The 15,780-nt window shown below is 43.2% G+C and overlaps 1 protein-coding gene across 1 annotated transcript in view; it reads left to right on the forward strand.

The window, feature by feature from the left end:
* The window catches only part of IKBKB (inhibitor of nuclear factor kappa B kinase subunit beta), a 34,924-nt gene extending 19,464 nt beyond the window's left edge, over nt 1-15,460 (forward strand). Inside the window, exons 11-21 of the mRNA XM_034435198.2 lie at nt 186-300; nt 706-829; nt 1,659-1,810; nt 3,528-3,589; nt 4,972-5,081; nt 5,413-5,462; nt 7,170-7,269; nt 7,451-7,598; nt 9,112-9,239; nt 13,303-13,393; nt 14,759-15,460. Coding sequence (XP_034291089.2) covers nt 186-300; nt 706-829; nt 1,659-1,810; nt 3,528-3,589; nt 4,972-5,081; nt 5,413-5,462; nt 7,170-7,269; nt 7,451-7,598; nt 9,112-9,239; nt 13,303-13,393; nt 14,759-14,827 — 1,149 coding nt within the window. The 3' untranslated portion in view covers nt 14,828-15,460. The remainder of the gene's footprint in view (nt 1-185; nt 301-705; nt 830-1,658; nt 1,811-3,527; nt 3,590-4,971; nt 5,082-5,412; nt 5,463-7,169; nt 7,270-7,450; nt 7,599-9,111; nt 9,240-13,302; nt 13,394-14,758) is intronic.
* Nucleotides 15,461-15,780: the final 320 nt, after the last annotated feature.

The raw sequence follows: 15,780 nt of genomic DNA on the forward strand, positions 1-15,780 counted from the left end.
CTTTAATTAAGTGGGTTCGCGCGGGAATTAACTAGATCTAGTTTTGCCCTCATCTGTGCCGAAATGATGTATTCAATAAAGTTTTGCACTCCGAGATTGGATTGTCTCGGCTGTGCTTGCTTTGGTTGGGTTCGTCAGTCGGAACGTTGACAACATTATTAAAATGAGTTTTTTTTTTCTTCCAGCTTAATGACGCCACAGCTGCTGACACCAACCTTTTCTTCCTGTTTGATGACCGAAAAGTAGCCTATGAGTCTCAGATTTCTCCACGGTCCCATCCAGAAAGCATAAACTACATTCGTAAGAATCTGGGATGGGAAGAAACTTTCTTATTTTTCTTTTTGCATGAGAGGCTCCAGTAAAGAGCTTTTGTAGCTAGATATATAATTACACAACTGAGCAGGGGAAACCTCGGACCTTTTCCGATAGGTAGTGGAGCCATCGCAATTCCAATTGCTGCACTGAGCTGAACGCCAGTTGGCAAATTGGGCGACATCCACGTTGTAGTAGAGACATTCTCAATTGAGGCTTTGGTTGGATAGAATTTAACATGATATCCAATTAATCAGGAGATCTAAACCTCTCAAATATCACGGGTCTTTTCCTAGGAACTAGCATGAGCTTGTTCATCAACTGTTGATTGTTTTTGAGAGATCCTGATCTCTCCATCTGGTCATTCTTAGCGACGATATATTTCTTCCTCAGTTCAAGACCCCAAAAGGATCCTCAGCTTCTTGCAGTTGCGCAAAGTGTGGGGTCAGGTGTGGCATGCAATCCGAAGTCTGAACGAGGACTTCAATCAGCTTCAGAAGGGACAACGAGCAGCAATGTACGTATCACGGCGGTCTTCCTAAGGAAAGGGGCTATCCAGGTGTCTTTCTGAACTCTGCACCATCCTACATCTGACCTCATCGCCCCAATTCCTTATCCAATGTGCCGTCTTAAAAACTTGGGCTTTGTCAGAGGTCCCCAACTCCCGGGCCATGGCCCACTACTGGGCCTTGAGCGGTTCAGAACCGGGCCATGGAAGTGGCAGGCAAGTGCATCCCAACTTGCGCGAACAGTGGGCAAGCGTGTGCATGCATGTGCTCCAGAGGTGGGTTTCAGCAGGTTCTGACCAGTTCTGGAGAACCGGTAGCGGAAATTTTGAGTAGTTCGGAGAACCAGTAAATACCACCTCTGACTGGCCCCGCCCCCCATCTATTCTTTGCCTCCCGAGTCCCAGCTGATTGGGAGGGAATGGAGATTTTACAGTCTCCTTCCCCTGGAGTGGGGTGGGAATGGAGATTTTACAGTATCCTTCCTCTGCCACGCCGACGAAGCCATGCGACACTCACCAAGCCACACCCACAGAACCGGTAGTAAAAATTTTTGAAACCTACCACTGGTGTGCTCCATTTGCGCTAGCGGCGGTCGCATGTGCCTGCAGCTCGTGCAAATGTTGCTTAACACGCATGTGTGTCCCCGCCACTGGCATGGAACTATTCCACCACCAGCCCCGCTACATTACATCTTACTTATAGTTTGAATGTCTCTGTTAATAATAATAATAATAATTAAAAAAATGGTTCCTTCCTCCCCCAATGCAGGGCAGGGTCTGTTGAGTTTCTGCAGAGGGTGACTCTCTTTCTTTCCCCCCCACCTTCCTGGCTTTGTAGGCGGAACCTGCTGCGTCACAACAGCACTCTTTCCAAGATGAAGAATACGATGGCCTCGCTATCCCAGCAGCTGAAGGCAAAATTGGACTTCTTCAAAACCAGCATTCAGATTGATCTGGAGAAATATAACGAGCAAATTGAATTTGGAATCAGTGAGTTTCATTCTCTTTGATAAGACGTCAGCAGTGGTTAGGAGTTCTTTTCCCTAGTTCTGATTTGTTTCAGGGCCAAATAATAATAACAGCAGCAACCTGTATCCAAAAAGTCATGGGTGTCAGCACTTCAACCTGCATTTACTCTAGTGCTGACATAAGAAGGAGAAGCGAAGGCGTCTGGAAAGGGACGGCTGACTTTTCACCTACTTATTTTCCCTGGAGATAATGTTTCCGAGGAGATGAGATGGGAGGGGGGAATTCCTTTGAGTTGGAGTAGATTAGGGGTAGAATGACTTGGAAGATGGCCAATGAGTGCAGGGGAATGGGGAACGGAAAGGGAGGGTTTTGGGGCTGGACGTCAGTGTTGGCTTCGTATGGAGTCATGTTAGGATGTCGTGCTCAATAAAAAGGAGTTTTTTCTGCAAAGATTCTGTTTGAAATGCATTTTATTCGAGACGACCACGAAATTTGACAATGGGAACATAAAAGTGGAAAAAGTTATCGAAAATGAGACTGTGAAGATCTTGTGGGACTTTCGAATACAGACGGATCGTCACTTGGAACACAACACGCCAGAGATCACACTTGTCAAAAACCGAAACGTACAATTTATTGATATCATGGTACCAGGAGACACCAGAGTTGGAGAAAAAGAACTGGAAAAAAATCACGAAATATCGCGACCTTGCCATCAAAACTACACGGCTATGGATGAAACACGTAACAGTGATACCCGTTGTCATCGGAGCACTTGGTACCATGTCCAAGAATTTTACAAAACACATCAAGAAATTGCAGCTTCCCGCAATAACACCAGCAGAACTGCAAAAAACTGTGCTACTTGGAACTTCGTATATTTTAAGAAGATACTTGGTTGATACCTAGGATGCTGGCAGCAACCTGTGTCAACCATTAGCACCAGTCAATAGTATTTGTGACGCATTTTTAAATGTTCAGTCGACTGAGTTTCATGTTTAATGAATAAAAGAGATAATAATAAGAAGAAGAAGAGGAAGAGGAAGATGATACTTGGTTGATACCTAGGACGCTGGCAGCAACCCATATCAGCCATTAGCACCAGTCAATCGCATTTTTAAATAATCAGTTGAGTTTCATGTTTAATGAATAAAAGAGATAATAATAATAATAATTAATAATTCAACAAGAAGCAGCATGAGCTGGGTCAGGGTATCTGTCTATCTGTTTATTTATCCTGGTTATTTCTGATGGGATTGGAAGTTAGCTTATTCTAACTTCCAATCCCACCAGAAATAACCAGGGTAAATAAACCAGGATGAATAGAATAAGCTGTTCTTGCCAAAAAAGCAAGTTTCAAGGGGGCGGGGGGAAGGAAGCCTCTTAGAATTTGCATCCTGGACCTGCTGTAGCATGTACAAAATCTACAGTACATTTTGAATGGTTTTTCTACTGGTTTGATTCTCTTCTAAATACAAACTATCTTCTCATGTGCACATGTCTAGCTGGGCACATGATCTCAGACTGCCTAAGTGAAATCAATGTATTCCCCACCAGGGTATTGACATTTTAAACTTTTTTATTATACCCTAATGAAACAGCTCAAATAGACATAATAAAATGTCTATTTGAGCTGTTTCATTAGGGTATAATAAAAAAGTTTACAATTAATAAAAATTTAGAAAGGGGCACATGTTTCTTTTGAAACCGAAAATCATAGCGGTATTTCTTTTTACAGCTTCTGAGAAGCTGCTACTTGCTTGGAAGGAGATGGAACAGACCGTCGAGCTTCGTGGAAGAGTAAGTTGTAATTTACTTAAAATTAGATTTGATAACCGTAGAATAAATATTTTCCCCGGCTCTTGTATAGGCTGGCCGAGGTCACTAAAGGAAGAAACCTGGTTTGTTGAACACGTCAAGATGAGTGGACCTGCGTATGACATGAATGAAGAAACCACAATATTGCTTAGTTCTGTGTGTGAACCATACAGGAGTTCTGTATTCCTGTGCTTCTGTGGCAAATAGGCTGAGACAGAGATGCTGCCTAGTGAAATGTAATGTTCACAATGACATTTGATTCTGGAGGTTATTGGCTCTTTGGTAGTCTGCTACCTCAACATCATTGTTTCTGTTCTCATTCAGAATATGTAAGCAACAAGTATTGCTATCCGTCAAAAGCTTTAAACATGTTAAATTGATTTATGCACGGAGCCATCTTTTACAAGGTATCAGTGAAAATGTTTTTAAACTCTACGTAGGTTGGTCTTTGGTTTCAGAACCTAAGAAGGATGCTTTTTGCTCTAAATTTTTAACTAGAGATACACATTAACTCAAATAAAATTGAGGTATCGATTAATGGCATATAAAGGCAGAGATCTCTGTAATGGTAGTTTAATACTCTGACGATGTCAGCAGATGGCTGATGAAAGTTTAGTAGAATAAAATTTTAATTATTTTAGTTCCGGAGCTCGCAGAATGTCTGCTTCTTTCTCTTCAAATATACCTGGAACTCATATATATATATAGGTCAGGAGACGCAGTGGCTCAGTGGCTAAGACGCTGAGCTTGTCGATCAAAAGGTCGGTAGTTCAGCGGTTCAAATCCCTAGTGCCGCGTAATGGGGTGAGCTCCCTTTATTTGTCCCAACTTCTGCCAACCTAGCAGTTCGAAAGCAGGTAAAAAATGCAAGTAGAAAAATAGGGACCACCTTTGGTGGGAAGGTAACAGCGTTCCATGCGCCTTTGGCATTGAGTCATGCTGGCCACATGACCATGGAGACGTCTTTGGACAGCACTGGCTCTTCGGCTTTGAAACGGAGATGAGCAGCGCACCCTAGAGTCAGGAACGACTAGCACATATGTGCGAGGGGAACCTTTACCTTTACTTTATATATATCAACTTTCGGCAAGTCGGGCGGATTCAATACAAGTTGGGTTCATGCAGCAGGCCAGGTCAAACTAAGAGGATGTTGGATAATTTGTGACTCAACAAATTGTGAATATTCGGCCAATGTCGACATAGCATATTGGGTGAACCAGCCATTTGATACTCAGACCAGATAATTCTGGATCCAAAAAAAAGTGGCTACCAGCTGGTTAAACTGTAGTTAGAAGCATATGGCTCACTAAGGCCCAACAGCGTTTTCTGCTATTCCTTCTTTGTACTTCCTTTGCCTCTGAAAGGAGGAAGACGCGGAGCAGCTGGTGAAGAAGACGATGGCCCTGCAGACAGACATCGTGGAACTACAGAGAATCCCACAGGGCCGAAAACAAGGGAGCTCCTTGGATGATCTGTAAGTTGTGACTTCATGGTACTCCTTATCTAGCAGTCGTCATGATCTGCTTAAAAGAAGGATCTGTTCCAATATCCATTCGTTCGGAGCAGCAAAGAATAGCATTTTTTCCCCCAATAAATTGTGTTCATATCATATACCTGATTTCACTGTTCCCTTAAGGCAAATATTTCTCGGCACCATTAGCCTATGATTATAAGGGCCCTAGTCAGATTGCCATCTAAGAAAGGCAGCTTTTTTAGATGATATCCTAGCCACCACAAAAACAGAAAACAGTTCTTGATAAAACAATATTTGAAATCTTTATTCTTCAATTTTTTTTTTTCAATAGGGAGAACCAGGCAAGAGACTTGTACCGGAAATTGAGAGAAAAACCAAGAGGTAATATATTGTTTTTTACAGCATTGGAGTCTTGCTCCATAGTTTTTTTTTTTACAGAGACCACTTTATAAAACCAGAGAGAAATAGCCAGCTGCAGTTTTCAAGCTTAAATCTTTTGTCATTTTAACACATTACAAACTCCCCCCCCCCATTTCTTAATCTGGATTTTATTTCACAGAACATAAAGTACTGCTGTTATCCTAGGAAGCCCGTTTGACATAACTCACTTTTTTTTTTAATTTGATTTATATGCCGCCCTTCTCCGGAGACTCAGGGCGGCCTACAATGCGTTAAGCAATAGCCTTCATCCTTTTGTATATTTATACAAAGTCAGCTTATTGCCCCCACAAACTGGGTCCTCAATTTACTTACCTTAGAAAGGATGGAAGGCTGAGTCAACCTTGAGCCTGGCGAGATTCGAACTTACTAATTGCAGACAGCTGGAATTAAATTACAATGCATTAGTCTGCTGAGCTATCCAAGCTCCTTTTTTGTGAAAAAGGAGACTTCTTTTTTGTGAAAAGGATATGGTACAAATCTGGATTTTTTTTTTCATGCTTTCACCAAAATAGAACTGATTTCTAAATAGTTTTAGAAAATACAAATGAATAGTCATCTGCAATAAGATATGTAACAAAATGTAATTATGCCATGTTTGATGCAAACAGGAGCCTTCCCTCAGAGTTTGGTGACATGTGACTAATAATACAAATTAAGGGTATATTTTTTTTTTCTTCCTGAACTCAAAGAGTAGGAATGTGGAAGTTGTTTTAAGCAGCTACAGACAAGTTCTTCCCTTGTATGCTTCACAAGTAACTTTTTAGAATAGAAAACACAGCATCATCAAACTGTTGTGACCCAGACCCACCCAAGTAGTTAGTATTAAATGCAAACAGTTCGAAAACAAACAGATTTTATTAGAACAGCTGAGAATGAACTCATTCTCAGCGGAGTCCAAACTAAATTAAAGCAAATTCTTCAAAACACCATTCCTCAGTTTATCACTGACCTTGGAATAATTAGGCAAACTGCCAAAGGCTTTTCTTGGCAACAGTTCAGGAACAGAAGAAATAACTACAGCCAAACAAGAAGCAATTCTCTCAACGGTTGTTTTCTGACAAAGAGCCCAAGAGCCGTTGCTGGTCTTTTAAGGCTTATGGGAGGGGCCAATCATCTCTTGGCCCTACTCCGGAGTCGTCCTCTCTGCTTTAGTTGCTCCTGCCTTCTGGCAGCTCTTCTCATGCGTGCATTAGGAACAGGCTCCTCCTGTTCCTCTGCCTCTCTACTGTCAGCCTCTGGAGGCTCTGAAGTCCACACATCACTCCCCGATGGCCTTGGCCCTATCTCTGCCTCCGACGCAGAGCCCTCATCCGGGCCTTCCCCAGCCTCCAGGACTGGCCCCTGTTCTTTCTCAGCCTCATCGCTGTCCGACTCTGCTGCTAGCTCCGCGGACTGCGGGCGGACCACAACACAAACTCCTTTAACTTGACTTGATTGTATGTTGTATTTATTTCCTTTTGTGCAACAACCCAAGATTTATGCTTGGGAATTCTTGAAGCTGGTGGACCCAAAGCATTGAAAGCTACCAGGGTAGCCCAACCACTCTTGAGCCCTCCAGCAACGGCAGAACTTAGCAGTGTCTCTTTCCATCTCTTCTCGTGTCTAAAATGGTTCATCGTGTTTTGCACACTTCTCATTCTTCTCCAGATCAAAGGACTAGCGGGGACAGCCAAGAAGTAGTACGGTTGCTCCTACAGGCAATCCAGACTTTTGAAAAGAAGATCCGCCTCCTTTACGTTCAGCTCAGGTAAGACTCCCAAAATTGCAAATTGCAATTGCCCACTTCTAACGCAAGTGGGCTGAGAATTCGGAATATAGGTACAGCAGGGGGAATACTCTCAGCACGCAGAGAGCTAAAAGCAACCTGTAACATCCTGGCCGCCTGGGGTGCAGCTGCTTAACAGGTGACCTGATTGTCATTTTTGCAGTAATACAGTGGTCTGTAAGCAGAAGGCCCTGGAATTGTTTCCTAAGGTAGATGAGGTGATGACTCTTATGCACGAAGATGAGAAAACAGTTGTCCGGCTTCAGGAGAAACGACAGAAAGAGCTCTGGAACCTCCTGAAAATTGCATGTGTGAGTAAAATCTTATGACAGGTAATCCTCGACTTACGACCATTTGTTCAGTGACCCAAAGGTGCTTTTTCAAGAGGTAACTGGACTTTCTGGAAAGTCCAGTTGCTTCTTGAAAAAGCATCATTGGGACAACCATAACAAGAGCCTTGGTGGCGCAGCAGACTGAAGTGCTGTTAAGTAACACCAGCTGCCTGCAATTACTGCAAGTTCGAATCTCACCGGGCTCAAGGTTGACTCAGCCTTCCATCCTTCTGAGGTAGGTAAAATGAGGACCCGGATTGTGGGGACAATAAGCTGACTTTGTATAAAAAAAGAACACCGCTTGGGGGGGGGGCCAAAAGCCCTACTAAGCAGGTATATACAAAAGTATGAAGGCTATTGCTTAACGCATTGTAAGCCACCCTGAGTCTCTGGAGAAGGACGGCATATAAATCGAACCAATAAATAAATAAATAAATAAACCATGACCTGGATGATTTGAGAATCTCCAGAGACATTCGTTCAATGACCATTCAAAGTTATAACGGCACTGAAAAATAGCAATAGCAATAGCACTTAGACTTATATACCGCTTCATAGTGTTTTACGGCCCTCTCTAAGCAGTTTACAGAGTCAGCCTCTTTCCCCCAACAATCTGGGTCCTCATTTTATCGACCTCGGAAGGATGGAAGGCCGAGTCAACCATGAGCCAGTCAGGATCGAACTCCTGTCAGTCGCAGAATTAGCCTGTAATATTGCATTCTAACAGGAAGGAAGGAAGGAAGGAAGGAAGGAAGGAAGGAAGGAAGGAAGGAAGGAAGGAAGGAAGGAAGGAAGGAAGGAAGGAAGGAAGGAAAATAGCAATAGCACTTAGACTTATATACCGCTTCACAGTGCTTTCCAGCCCTCTCTAAGAAGTGTACAGAGTCAGCCGCTTGCCCCCAACAATCTGGGTCCTCATTTTACCCACCTCGGAAGGAGGGAAGGCTGAGTCAACCTTGAGCCGGTCAGGACCGAACTCCTGGCCATGAACATCGAGTTAGCCTGCAATACTGCATTCTAATCACTGCGCCACCATGGCAAAAAGTGACTTCTGGCCATTTTCACACCACCATTCCAGCATCCCCATGATCATGTGATCAGAATTCGGATGCTTGTCATCTGGTTAATATTTATAAAGGTTGTAGTGTTACGTGATCACCTTCTGACAAGCAGAGTCAGTGGGGAAGATTCGCTTAACAACCGTGTTTCTTAATAATTGCAGGGATTCACTTAGCAACCATGGCAAGAAAGGTCATAAAATGAGGCAAAACTCACATGTCTTGCTTAGCAGTAGACATTTTGGACCCCGTTGTGGTCATAAGTCAAGGACTACCCATATCTAAATCTACTTGATGGGAAATGCTCAAATTCCGCAGTATTGGCAAAGAAGCAATGAAGAAAATTCATGTTGATTTAAGGCATCCCGTTAACGTACCCAATTTCCAGTTTGCATGCAAAACCACCTTTTTTTTTTCCCTTTCCCCTTCCGCAGAGCAAAGTCCGTGGGCCGGTCAGTGGAAGTCCAGATAGCATCAACATATCGCGTCCTAGTAACCCTGGTCAGCTGTCACTCCAGGTTACAACTCCACAGAATCATTTGGTGGATTCTGGGGTTAAAAGGTAATGGTGAAAAAATAGTTTAGCTTCCAAAATTGGAATATATCTGGCCCTGCCTGCGGTTGGTCGGTTGATGTGGATCTGGTATTTAGCTACAGTTTGCATCATTTCAACTTCAACGGTTTCCATTAATCTTTTGAGAAAAAGAAGTTTGGTAACATATTCCAAATTGGAATCTTCTTTGAGTTGAACTTTACCTAGTTTCAGGGTAATGGTTTCCATTGCTGCCTTCTGGGATTGATTTCCTTCCTTCCTTCCTTCCTTCCTTCCTTCCTTCCTTCCTTCCTTCCTTCCCTCCCTCTTTCCTTTTTCTTTTCTTTTTCCTTTTCTTTTCCCATTCTTTCTTTCCAGTTTATCTTGAAATTGGCCTTCGGTCCAAAAAGTCATCTGATCCAGTCTCATTTTGCTTTTTGAGATTAGCCGAAGTCAACCAGGGGCTGCCCACCTGACTTCCAGAGTCAGTGCGTGGAGAAAGAGGCATCTGTTCCGTTTTGCATTAAGATCCAGTGTCCTTTTGACTTGAAGCTCCAGTCAAAAGCGGTTGACCTTGTTTGCCGAAGGGGGACAAGTCATAGGGAGGGGTGACGTGGTCCCACTCAGCAGTGCAGGATCATATAATGCAATATAGAAACACCTCAGTCTTTTAACGCTTCATCCAGGAGATAAGAGCCTTCCCTAGCACATTATTCAGGTAGCAGGTAGTCTTCGCGCTCGCATGGCCGCCAGAAACTGGAAGACCAGGTGGTCAGTGCGTATGTGCCCGCTGGAAACCAGAAGATCATCTTCCTGGTGCATGCGTGCACACCGGGAAGCTGCTCTTCTGGTTTCTGATGCTCCCATGCACGTGAAGGCCAACTGGCCGGCGGACCGGAACCTGGAAGAGCAATGGGCAACAGCTCGCGTGGCCGGAGAGATGGCTCTGCGTGCCACTTCCAACATAGGTTTGCCATCAACCTGGGTTCTATAGAACCGGTAGTAAAACCGGCAGGAGGCTCCACCCACCGACCCCGATGTCATCAAAACGCTTCTGCGCATGTGCAGAAGCGCGAGAGAGAGCGCCAAGCAAGCCCCATTGTGAACTGGTAGTAAAGGTAAGTAGAACCCACCCAATCACGGGGCTATCCTGTGATTCGTTTTTATGCGGTAGCTTCCTATTGGTTGATTGTTGGGTTGATGGCCAATGATTGGCTGTTTTTCCTTGGGCCGCCAAGTCCTTGGCTCCTAAGTATTTGATAAACTGGTGGTAAATCAGCAGTCCTGTTGACTGACAAGGAGCACGTTTCCCAGGCTTCAATCATTTCCCTGGCTATCTTTGTACCTGCTCGGCCAACAATCTTAATAGCTGCGAAATTGGAAGTTAATTTTCCCGTCTGGCTTTGTAAAGGAGAAATGAAAATATATTTGAGTGGGAAGTGCTACCGCTTGCTCATTTTCAACCTCACAGATTACCAGCATCGAATAAATGGTTTTATTCCCTTTTAGCACGTAATATGCTTTTGCTCTTAACATCTGCAGATGCCATTGTCTGTTGATAACCCAGACGGTTGACCCAAAAACCAACTACAGCAGCTCATTTTATTTTATTTTATTTATTTATTACTGCGATTTGTATGCCGCCGTTCTCCCGAGGGACTCAGGGCGGCTTACAGAAACAATATCCAATACAAATCACAATGAAATTAAAATCAACAACCCAATTAAAACAGTTTAAAGCTCCTGTCTAGAACCTGCTTAATTAATTAATTAATTAATTGGTTCGATTTATATGCCACCCTTTTCCGGAGACTCAGGGCAGCTTACAATGCGTTAAGCAATAGCCTTCATACTTTTGTATATACCTGCTTAGTAGGGCTTTCGCGCCCGCCCCCCCCCAAGCGGTGTTCTTTTTTATACAAAGTCAGCTTATTGCCCCCACAATCCTGGTCCTCATTTTACCTACCTCGGAAGGATGGAAGGCTGAGTCAACCTTGAGCCTGGTGAGATTTGAACTTGCAGTAATTGCAGGCAGCTGGTGTTACTTAACAGTGCTTTAGTCTGCTGCGCCACCATCTTTTAAATTTAAAATGTGTGTCTCCAAGTTCTGATCCATAGGACAGCAATCCCATTTTGGCACGCGGTCCGTTCAATGCACTTTGCTCGTAGACATACGCCGGCCCCACCCTCAAAATAGAAGCAGCTGTTGGAAACCACGCTGCCAGATATGTAGCAGGGCAGCATTGCTGAAATACTTTCAGTCCATAAGGAAACTTATCTTTCCCTTTTTTCAAAGAGATCAGAGGCACTTGAATGAGTAACGTGATGCATGACACACGGTGAATCGGGTTGATATATTGTGATTTATATTTAGAGATCAGTAGAGATCTCTAAAGGCAAACTCGTGTGCTTCAAGAATGTCAAAATACACGGAACACGATTCAGCAATTTCATTAGTTCGAAAACGTATTTAAATGTCTGTATTTCCATATAGCTTTTATTATAGATTCATGGTACCAACAGGTTCTTTGGGGCATAAGTATTACATACTCATCAGGGGTGGGTTCTACTTACCTTTACTACCTGTTCGCATTGTGCCCGCATGCGCAGATCACCTATGATGACGTCCGGGTTAGTGGGCGGAGCCTCCCGCTGGTTTTACTACCGGTTCTTGTGAACCGGTCCAAACTGGGGGCAACCCACCACTGATACTCGTGTAAGAGGGGAAAGCTAGTGAATCATATGTAAAGGGTAGCAGATTTTGGTTGCAGATACTCAGTTCACGAAGGGAATACTTAAGTCTCATTATGGGTACATTTACCCCCAAAAATATTGTTTCACTGTTTATACAAAACCAGGAGTGAATTACTGGTTCCCAATATCTTTTTATGTATATTATTTTTTTTATATTCTTCCAGAGAAAACTGTAGTACAGGTAATCTTTGTTTACCGACCGTTTGTTCAGTGACTGTTCAAAGTTAGAACGGTGCTGAAAAAATAGCTACGGCTCATTTATGACCTTTGTTGCTTCCCTTAGTCACGTGATCGCCGTTAGTATATATTGTCCTGTGCTTGACCTGTTTTTTTTAATCTTCCCCCCTCCCCCAGAATAGAAAGATAGAAGAGAAAGGGATTACAAGTGAACAAGCTATTTGCTTTTGATAGTAATGTGATTGTGCCAGCAACAAAGGAGAGATTGCCTAGAGGAATCGCTTGCTCTCTTCCCCCCAAGAAGAAAGATTGGAGAGGCACATTATGTAAACATCTTACAATATTCTCTTGAAATCTTTCTCTCCAATCTCTCTGCTCTGTTGCGAGGGGAGAGGGGTATTAGGGGAAAAAAAAGCAAGCCATTTCTGTAGGCGTTCTCTTCTTTGCCTGACATTTTCTTGCTGTCTAAACAGGTTACTCTCTTAAAATCCCTCTTCAATCTCAGTTCTGCTGGGAGGAGTCAGGCAAGAGAGAGACTACCTTGGTCCTCCGCCACCCTGAGCAGAGATATTGGAGAGAAAGGGATTTCAAGAGAACAAGCTGCTTGTGTAGTGCGCCTGCAGCTCCCAAGCCGAGACTTCTATGTGATTGCATTGCTTTGAGTGCTCTCAGGACAGCAAGCAGGCACTTGAGCATTCAAAGAGTGCTTAAGAGGCAAACAAAACTGAAGGTATGAAACTGAGTAATTTTGTCTTTTTCCAATCAAAAAGCAGTCAAGGTGCTGGGATTGCCCATTCAGGAACCCCGTTGCTTAGTGGTGGAGTTGCCAGGCCCAATTAGGGCTACCTATAACGGAAACTGGCAGAATCTCAGATATATCTATTAATTCAGGAGCTTGTTACACTTATTTTCTTGAAGACTATTTAAGAACGTAGTGGATTGTCCTTTGAAGCCTTCTGTATTTAGGAAAAAAAAATCAATGTCGTGCGAAATTAAGTACTATTTTAATTGGGCTAGTACAGAATTCTTAAGAAATGAAAAGCTTGCTCGCTCCTGACGAAGCAAGCAGTGAATGAGGAGGGCGGCCTCTCTTTGTACCCAACATTTTGCCTGTGAAATTGTCTTTATAAAAGCTTCTTTTTTTTATAATTTGGTCTCTTAGTGAGGATCTTCTGGTGGAAACTCACAGCCTCTGCAGTCAGCTGGAGAATGTCATGGTTGATACAATGAGGGATCAAGAGCACAGCTTTATGGTAAGTTCTGGTCCTCTCTAGCAGATGGGTGATGGGTTAGGACAGGGGTCGGCAACCTTAAACACTCAAAGAGCCACAAAGTCCTAACTGGAAGCCCCCCATTCCATTCTGAAGCCGACTGGAAGTCCGGTTCCCCCACTATAGAGTTTCCTCCTAGCATGGCGTCTTTTTTTCTCTACCTATCCTTACCGAAAGCCCTATCAATTGTGGAGCCGACCGGTGACAGGGAGCTGCAGCAGAGGGATAAAAGAGCCACATGCGGCTCCAGAGCCGTAGGTTGCTGACCCCTGGGTTGGGAGAAAAGTAGTAAGAGCCATTCCCACTTTTCAGCCAACTAGTTATACAGAATACTGCTTAAAACAGAGAAAATAGAAAAGAAAAATTAAAAAGAGGAGGGGGAGAAAGTACTTAACTCACATATCTATTGGTCTATCTCAGACCCGAGCATTTTAAGGCATGGAGGCCACATCCGGCCCATGGGCTGTTCCACTCCAGCCTGGGGTAGCAGGCATCGTCATCGGGGGTGGGGTTGGTACCATGTTTTCCCGAAAATAAGACCCTGTCTTATATTTTTTTTGAACCCTGAAATAAGTACTTGGCCTTATTTTGGGGGAGGTCTTATTATTTGGGGGGGGCGTGGAGCAAGATGGGGCTCCTCTTGCTGTCTGTCTTGATTTCCAGCTCTGTGTTTAAATATTTTCGGGGAGGGCTTATTTTATTTATTATTGTGATTTATATGCCGCCTTTCTCCCTGGGGACTCAAGGCAGCGTACAAAATGACAAATTCCAATACAAATCACAATGAAATAAAATTAAAATCAGCAACCCTATTAAAAATAGTTTAAAATTATGACAGTGTACCCCCAAACGGATCAGTTGAGTTGACGAAAGAGCCACGTCTTCAGCTCGCGACGGAAGGAAAGAAGGTTGGGGAAGGTTGAGCACATGCATTTTAGTGCATGTGCTCAAAAGCCCAATTGGGCTTATTATTAGGGGATGTCTTATTTTCGGGGAAACAGGGTAGCAATAGCACTTAGATTTATATACCGCTTCACAGTGCTTTCCAGCCCTCTCTAAGCGGTTTACAGAGTCAGCCTCTTGCCCCCAACAATCTGAGTCCTCATTTGACCCACCTCGGAAGGATGGAAGGCTGAGTCAACCTTGAGCCCGGTGAAATTTGAACTGCCAAATTGCTGGCAGGCAACAGAAGCAGCCTGCAGGACTGCACTCTAACCACTGAGGCATCAGCTCGCCCCAACAGCAATGGTTTCTCATGTGGGAAAACGAATTGTTCGCCTCTGATCTATCTGTATGTTAACAAATGCAGAGGACATTAATAGGAACATAAATTTTCTTTCTATTTAGAGTTTGGACTGGAGTTGGCTGGAACTTCCAGCGGAAGAACGAAAAAGGCTAGAACAAACTCAGATGTGACTATAATCTTAATTTAATCACATAATAATTAACTTTCCATCATGTTGATGACCTGACCTTAGTGTAAGTGCTGTTCTTGGTAAGAAATCTATACTTGCAGCCTGCTGGGTGACCCTAAGTGTTGTATTTGATTCTTACTCTACTGTAATATAAACTATATTTTTCTGTACGGTTTCCATTGTTTGACCTGGTGGTGCCTGTTTCCGTATTACTGCTTAATTGCAGACACTGAAAACAGTTGGCATATATTTTTTTTACACGGATGTACACAAGAAAAAAAAATAAATCGCCATTTCCAGCAAGGAAAGAACGTGGAGCGCTCTTTAACATGAGGCTTCCACATAGGATACAATTCTGTTAATATTGCTCTGAATATATTTGTGGGACAGAAGCTGCGCCGATTTCCATGAGAGCTGGGAACTTCATGATGTAGGGACAGAAGCCAACAGATCAGTCTCTCTACACGCAGTCTTTCCTCCTGAAGTCATTGGAAAGTTTGAATGGCATTTGCAGGCACTGTTATAGATGCACTCCCAGCATTTAGTTTTACAGCTTCCTCCATGGACTTTAGTGTTAACACTTTTTTGAGAGAAGTAAAAAAACTCATTGAAATAAAAAGATATTGAAGCCTTATTTTGGTTATTGTAAGTGGAAAATTCACCGCTCTTCTTCTAGTGTGAATGGGCCAAAGATTTTGGTCCCCTCTAACCAGGTTTTGCGTTGAGGTACGGTTAAAAAAAAATTGAAAGCAGTGAAATATCTAGGATTTGAGGAACCACCAATATTCCATGGTTCAATTATTCCCAGTGATTTTTTTTTTCTAAAAAGAGGAAGAAGTGGATACATTAAGCTTACATTTTAAAATACATTATTAAAAGAGAACACTTTGTGCCTTCAAGTCTTGCCTGAATCTTTTCCCAAGCCATTATGTTCTGCAGGCCTCAGAGACCAGT

The sequence above is a fragment of the Pantherophis guttatus genome, chromosome 9 (genome assembly GCF_059756535.1).
Source record: "Pantherophis guttatus breed Tessera chromosome 9, ASM5975653v1, whole genome shotgun sequence".
Classification (NCBI taxonomy): Eukaryota; Metazoa; Chordata; class Lepidosauria; order Squamata; family Colubridae; genus Pantherophis; species Pantherophis guttatus.